Below are 8,067 nucleotides of genomic sequence, written 5' to 3' on the forward strand. Positions count from 1 at the left end.
TGGGCAGCGTCATTATATTCTCCTGCGACCCTTATTTTTTCTGTCTCACTAACAGGTGGGACCCGCATAGGTAGAGAGAGGGTGCTGTGATGTTTGACCAGTCAACAGAGAATACGGAGTTATACGATAAGCCAGTGACCATATAATCACCTCAAGTCGTATATAATGACCGTATTTATCGTATTCTTAAGTACGGTGACCAAAGTGAGCTTTCGACACAAATTCAATGATCGCGAATGCATTTTACTCCAAATTTAATATATGAGTTGGTGGGGGGGCAATTATAAGCTATATGAATTGTATGTCAGAGAAGGTGTACCTTTTTGTTATGAGTATTCTACCATTCTTATTAAGCATGGATATCACAGTTAGCTAGGGTAATCCATTTGTTGAATTCACCACAGCGAGGATTGCAGACCCGATAGAATTATGTTTATTAATTTTTTTATATTTTTGATACAATGGCATATTTTTGGGAACCACCCTTGATGGAAAATACATACACAACTACATATGGATGTTACACACATGGATGCACGTGGACATAGCATACGTACAACAAGTACATGTCACCTCACAAACTAGGTTTATCGGAGCCTCTTGTAACTAACCATCATTTTTCCTTGAGGTTCTGGGACAAACTTGCGGGAGTCTTCTATGGGGAACGAAGAGAGTAGTTTTACTTCAAAATTCCTTAGCATGTAGCTCCATATCATCTTAAACTTCATATAAGCATAGGCCTCGCCAAAGCAAGCATGCCTTCCAGCACCAAATGATGTGTATGAAAATTTACCACCAATTTTGTCCTCCTTTCTTTCCGGGCCAAACCGGTCCGGGTCATACTGCTGAGGGTTCTTATAAATATAAGACATATTATGGTTGAGTATGGTAGGGCTTGCGAGGATGTGATCTTTTGGGATGTCATATTGGTCGCCTTGCTTGGTCCGCACTGTGAAGGGCATATGTGCCTTGCGAAGAAATACTGGTACTGGGGGGTGCATCCGTAGTGCCTCTTTGATGCACCTATGAAGAAAATGCATATGTGACAAGATGTTATAGTCTATGCGGTCCTTGTTTTCCCTAATGATATTCTTTTGCTCCTCAACAACAGTTGTTAAACAGTCTTCATGGCTCAGCAGATAAGCAGCGGTCCAGGTAATGGCGTGGGAGCAAGTGTGATTTGCAGCAAAGAAAATGGCAATACAAAGCCCCGCGATCTCTTCTTCAGTGGTGGAGCGGCCATCTCTATACCTGGAATCCATAAATTTCTGTAGCATATCACCATCCCCCACTGGGCCAGACAACTTCCGTGACCTCACAATTTCAGAGAGTATTTCTATGAGTTTTATGCGTGCTCTATCACGTTGGCGGTTTGTCAGAATTGGAACATAAGGAAATAATAAATTGATCATATTTGCGCTTCCTTGAATATCAGAAAATAGCTGACAGAATTCCATGAACACTTCCTCCCGAACCTCCCTCCCAAGCAGGGCACGGCTCGAAATCAGCATGAGCAAGTGCTTCAGTTCATGTTTCAAATCAACTATGCCATCTTCTCCCCATTGTGAAAAGTAGTCCTAGTAAACATAAATACATGAACAAAACTAGAGTGTGGAATGTAACCTATAAATAAATATAAGTACGTTTGTGCATCATGAAATAATCTATGAGCAACAACAGTATGGTAAGAACTAATTTCAAAAGTTTTACAATACATAACTATTAATAACTTCCTACGTAGGATTTAACAAAACAACACCCCATGTTAGCAACCAATGTAGTGTGCATGTGTTATCCATCACTTGACTTTGTTTTCTTGAACTCCTTTATGGTAAACCTAAATGAATACGAATCAGTTTCTATTAATCCAATGGATGATCTCAACTAGTATTCCATTGTACTCCAGCAAGAAGTAAATTATGCAAAACCACCGCAATTAGGGACAAACTTTAAAGAAAACAAAAGTCTTGGGAACTCAATGTTCTTTTTTTTTGCGGGGAAAACTTCCGATCTTTTTGACAAATACCATGGAAGTACCACGAACATGAGATGCAACAAAAATTACATCTATGTCCGTAGATCACCTAACGATGACTACAAGCACTAAAGTGATCTAGCCGAAGGCATGCCGCTGTCATTGCCCGTCCCTCGCTGGAGCCGGGCGGACCTTGTTGTTGTATATAGTTAGGATGTCGTCGTGCTAGCCCCCAAGAACCAACACACCAGAATAACAACCTCCGCCGATGAAGAGAAGTGTATATCGGAAGGATCTAACCTGTAGACACATGAACGTAGACGAACAGAGACATCATCCACACAGATCCATCAAAGACAAACACCGACCGAATACTGCGACATTCACCGGAGACACACCTCCACACGCCCTCCAACGATGCAAAACTCACTGCCGGGATAGGTGCTAGGCGGGGAGAACCTTACTCCATCATCAGGGAGCCACCGCCGCCGCCTGACCTTCCCGAGCAGGACACAATACCTACATAGACTTAAAAAACACCTAAAAACAAAGCATGAGCCCTCCTGCCAGCATTAGTCAAGATCCACCGTGCCTTTCGGCAATGGGAGATGAGGCAGATCGGCGCCAGCGAGAGGAAGGGAAACCCTAATTGCCCAAGAGGTTTTGTTTGTTTCTATGGAAGAAAAGGGTGACACAATGTTCGTGATAACACTAATGATTCTTTTAAAATGTGTTGTGATATTGAACAACTCTCAACCCTAAACTGCTCTCAATCCTAGCAGCCCCCAAATCTTTCATCCATGCATCCACCTCGGTGCCACTCCTCTCCCTCGTCCGGCGACCATGTAGGTAGCCTGTGGAGTGACTACAAGTACTGATTGGAGCTCCTTCCCATCATCGTTGTTAGAGGAGGAGTCAGAGCAAGAGGGAGTGGGGGTGCTCTCCCCCATCTGGTGACCTCGCGCGGTAGCCTATGGAGTGACTATAGGCATCAATCAGATCTCCTTCCCATCATCGTCATTAGAGGAGGAGGAGGAGGAGCGGTAGAAAGAGGGAGGGGGATGCCCAACAACGGAGAGGAGGTGCATCATGACATTGAAGTGATCCTCGGACCGCGGGGAGTAGGAGCACCACGCCGCTGAGAAGGAGTTCCTTGGTCGTTCTGCAAACATTGGCCTCTATACTGCGACACGCGAGGTTTTTCTCGATGATCTTTTTATTACCATTGGAGATTTGCACGGGGTTCAAATGCCACGACGTTTCTCCACAGTTTGCGCACCCATAAAAAAATACTGCAATGATGTTGGAACATATAAAAAAGTGTTGCTCGCCAGGGGATTTTAGTGCAATGGTCAAATACCCATGATCTCGATTTTAAACGAGATTAAATGGTTGCGGCGTGGCCGGTGTAGGGTTTCAATCACTTGGACGACACCTAGGGTCACCCAATGTAAACAATAAATGACGTGTTCACCCAAATGCAATTGATGAGAAAGATTAAGAAGTCAAATATATGAATAATCACTTGCTACGTACCTTTACTTCTTGAAGCATTGGTTCAACTTTCCTCCTCAAATTCAGTGGCGTCATTGAATCACTAGAGAACCGCATCTGCTCATTCTGAGTGGTGCTATCTACACCATAACCAACTGCTTGGCCAAACATTGGCACAGTGAACTCATAGATTTTACCATAGCTAATTTCTGAGTCCAACCCTTGAAAGAAATGATCTGCAACTTCTGGCCCGATCAAGAAGGTTAGCTTTAGTCCAAACAAACTTATTGTGAATACACTACCAAACTTGGTATGCAGGTATTGGATTGTAGCTTGTCGACCGTTTCTGATGAAAATTGGTACTAGTACTAGCATAGCAATGCCATTAACAACGGGTGGAAGGCGTCTTCGATCAGATGTAATTAGTCTTCCTGACACAATCTTTGTGACCACGACACTGAGGGACAAAAGAGCTATGGCAAACCAGACCGCGCTACTTGTCATGTCCATACTGTTGTTGTTTATGGAATGTAGCCAACCAGCTGCACCGCTCTGCATATATAACATGAAGATAAGATGGGAGTTGCATGATTTGCTGATTTTCTAGATCAACACAGGAGTTATGGGAGCGTAGAAAGTTAGAATGTTTTTTTTCTTGGGGAAGATAATTTTGAATTTGACATTAGTACTGTTGAAAGTTATCTGCGAACTCAGAAATTTTTATCTGCAAGACTTTCCACACGTATATTGTGCAGTAGCACGTGCGACTATAAACATTTTTCAATCATATTGTCGATAAATGTGAAAACAATGCTGGAATACTGAATAAATGCATTATATATAAAAATTTTCCAGCTCTAAACAAACATACATTGTATCATAAATAGCAAGCAGACAATGTATATATTCCACAACATTTATAATTGTTTTCAGAATAGCCACCACAAAATGCTAAGTTATATTTTTGTATTAGTTTTATTGTTGTCATGGATGACAAATGTATTGGATTCTTAGAGCATACATATTTAGGTCATGCTTCCCATTTTTGCTGAAAAAGCCATGTATTTTTTTTCCTTTAACAAGATTTCTACAGCAACACACGGTGTATCATCTTGTACAATTACTAACAACTATCAAGGTAGAAGGAATCAGAATTGAGAAATTTATGGGGTACGGGACTTTTAAGGGTAGACCATGGTATATAGTTCTTCTTAATGGAAGAAGGAGTCATCATGAAATTAAGAGCATGCTTGATGATGAGATCATCTATGACATTGCTGAGTAGCTTTGATGATTATCTCCAGGTGAAGAACATATCCGTTATCGACCTCAGCTTAAAGCTATTTTTCCATCCATTCTGTCTTATTATAAGCTACCTACAATCTCTTTTTCTACCACATGTACCTAAAGGTAATTGGACTATGATGTATGTACCCATTGGTAGATGACTTATTCTACCACTTTTCTTATACCTGTCTGTAAATAGTTCCAATCTAGGCATATTTACTAGTGAAACAATCCTATGAGAGTCATGGCGGACTAACACCCTACTAACAATCCTATGAGAGTCGTCGCAGGTGTGGGCTCCTTGTTTGTCAGTGGCAGGCTTCCCCTGCGGATGGTGGCCGAGATGCGGAGGAGCCCATGTGGTAGCCAACACGCGATGAGAGGATTGTGGTCCTCTACCGAGGCAGAACCCCTGGCTTGTTTCATCTTGGCTTGGCCTTTGGAATCTGACAAAGTTGTATGCCTGCCGATGCTAGTGTCTTTTGTCGATGTTCTGCCCTCTACTAGAGTGGTTTCTAGTCTAGACATTGGACCATAGTGATTCATGCTGGGTTTCTTCTCTACATTTGTTTTCCTATACTCACTATTAGCTTGTTAGATGTCCTTGCACTCTGTATCTTTGTAGTTTCTGCTTTGTCCTGTCTGTTTTTTTTTTTGCGACTGTCCTGCCGGTTGTTGGCTGTGTTAATTCAAAGTCGGGTTAGGTTCGAGCCTTTTCACGGTCTCTACCAATACATTTTGTTTAAAAACATACCAACACCTTTTCTTTAAAAACAATCCTATTAATGTTTGTCTAATACATTCCCTTCGTTCATGGTTAATTTTTTTATTGAAAGTATCTTATCACTGTTGATCTTTGCGGTTCAATGCCTAGTGGTCAACCATGCAAAAGGCAGGTGGCGCGCGACAAGACGCACCGCCATTCTATTAGAGATAAAAACATATATCTTTCCAAAAGGTTTAAGAGGTCGCGTGACTTGTTGAAATAAATCTTATAAGGTAGGGTTTATTTTTCTTCGGAGGCACGCCAACTATAACACGCGACCATTAACATTACTATAACAAAGCATTGATCTCACCAATCCGAAACACTATCTCTCGCTTTCTTATGCCCATGTTTGCATTGGTACTCTATATGCCAAAGTAATTCACTAAGGGCACGTTAGGGCACAGGAAGTGGACGTGATGTTAGATTTCTTTTGGGTGTTCGCTTGATGGAGGAGAAAAGATTAACTTGCACGTGGGGAAGGATCAGATTTACATCATGTGGAGGAGGATGACCATCGGATGGTTGTGGTTTTTTTTTGGGTCCAATATTAATCAATGGTAGATGTTTCTGATTTTTGTGGAATTTTCTAGCTGAACTCCCTTTTTTCTGCTTAACCCATCTATTACTTTTTATTTATTTATAATTATAATTTATAATAATTCCCTTTCTCTGGTTAACCCGTCAATTAACTTTTATTTATAATAAAAGATTCGACAGCAGTCCAGCTTGGGCCATCCAATGGATTAACAGTTTCAATTGTTACTTAACAAGTACACACAAGCTCGGTCAGTATAGCACAGCCGTAGTGCATACGTGGTCTTCCCATAGTTAATAGTAAGCTCTAGCATATATTACACTTTTTCCAGAAGATATATAGTGGCACCAACTTTCCTCCCATACAAGTCCCCCAAATAACATGGAGCTTCCTTCATTAATTTCCGATAAGCACCAGCGAGGTTGTACAACACTGAACGCATACCATCTGGTTTGGGTATATCATATTCAGTTGAAATAGCATGATTATTTCAATTCTGTAGTTGAAATGGATGTGTGCACCTGACCTGAGGCCTGCGGGTACAAAGTCCAGGATTTTGTTTCTTAAACTGGAAAAACTAGATGATACCATACATGCTCGTTGCGTCAATGCATTGCAATATATTAAATTATAATAGATTGCATGGAACATTAATATTTCGATTTATAACGAGAACTAAAACTAAAAATACATACTCTCTTCGTCCGAAAATACTTGTCAGAAAAATGAATGTATCTATATGTATTTTAGTTCAAGATACATCCATTATATTAGTCCGATAAGTATTTTTTGGATGGAGGGACTATGATTTACTGTGTTAGATTATTGTATATCAAAATATAATGGAAATTCCCATGCATGTTTGCATGTTGAGCCGAGTTTTTTTAAAAATAAATGTTGCTTGTTGAGATGATTCTTTTCCCGTGCATCTTCAATGATTAGGTGCCATGCTTGTTCAACAAAATATGTTGGTGGGGCTAGCTATTTAGATATAGAAGATTTTAAATAGTACAGCTAACACTCCACTGGCTCCTTGACCACAGAGATGGAGTACAGTTAAACCTTTTTTCTAGAGTCGAGAATCATTCAGTATAGCACAGCATACGTGGTCTTCCCATACGTGGCACCAACATTCCTCCCATACAAGTCTCCCCAAATAACATGGAGCTTCCTTCATTAATTTCCAGTAAGCACCAGCGAGGTTGTCCAACATTGAACTCATACCATCTGGTTTGGGTATATCACATTCAGTTGAAATAGCAACCAGTTGACACGTTTATATGTTTATTTCACTTCTGTAGTTGAAATGGATGTGTGCACCTGGCCTAGGGCTGTTAGATTGATTTCTTCCCCAATGGGCCGTTGGGCCCATTGGACCCTTGACCCACACCCTGATTCGGGGTGTCCCGCCCAAGTAAGGCTGGTTGGCCCTTTTCGTGCAATGCCATATAGAGGAGGTGGGGACCACGGCACAAGGGGTACGAGGTTCACCACCGCCACTGTTCTCCACTCCTAACCCTAGTACGATCTAGAGGGAGGTGCTGAAGCGATGGGAAGCCCATCGACGCCACGACTACCTCGCAGTCGCCCTCTAAACCGACTGTCGCTGCCTGTGCGCAGACCTTCACCGACGAACCAGCGGCGGCTGGAAGGCTAAGGTACACACACGCATACAGACAATATCCCACTGATCTACTCCTAACATCTAGCCTAAACGATCCAGTAATCCCGTTCAGAGGCATGAGGGTACAGAGTCCAGGAATTGGTTTCTTAAACTAGAAAAACTAGATGATACCATACACGCTCGTTGTGGCAATGCTTTGCAACATATTTAAATTATAACTGAGTGCATGGAACATTAATATTTCAAGAAATAATGAGAACTAAAACTAAAATACATACTCCCTCTGTCCGAAAATACTTGTCAGAGAAATGGATGTATCTATATGTAATTTAGTTCAAGATACATCCATTTGCCCAATAAGTATTTTTTGGACGGAGGGACCA

General features: G+C 41.4%; 1 protein-coding gene across 1 annotated transcript; it reads right to left on the reverse strand.

Moving 5' to 3' along the window:
* Positions 1-476: 476 nt before the first annotated feature.
* On the reverse strand, positions 477-3,979 carry LOC119294333 (obtusifoliol 14-alpha demethylase-like). The gene is made up of 2 exons (XM_037572539.1): positions 3,512-3,979; positions 477-1,577 (listed from the first exon to the last, which is right to left on the reverse strand). The coding sequence occupies exons 1-2, from the start codon at positions 3,977-3,979 to the stop codon at positions 588-590; spliced, it is 1,458 nt and encodes a 485-aa protein (XP_037428436.1). The 3' UTR covers positions 477-587.
* Between the last annotated feature and the right edge of the window lie 4,088 nt (positions 3,980-8,067).

The sequence above is a fragment of the Triticum dicoccoides genome, chromosome 4B (assembly GCF_002162155.2).
Source record: "Triticum dicoccoides isolate Atlit2015 ecotype Zavitan chromosome 4B, WEW_v2.0, whole genome shotgun sequence".
In the NCBI taxonomy this organism is placed as follows: Eukaryota; Viridiplantae; Streptophyta; class Magnoliopsida; order Poales; family Poaceae; genus Triticum; species Triticum dicoccoides.

Coding starts and splice junctions, on each gene's coding strand:
- LOC119294333 (XM_037572539.1), bottom strand. CDS start 3,979: ATGGACATGACAAGTAGCGCGGTCTGGTTTGCCATAGCTCTTTTGTCC. Junction 1,578..3,511: donor CAATGCTTCAAGAAGTAAAG/GTACGTAGCAAG, acceptor TATGTTTACTAG/GACTACTTTTCACAATGGGG.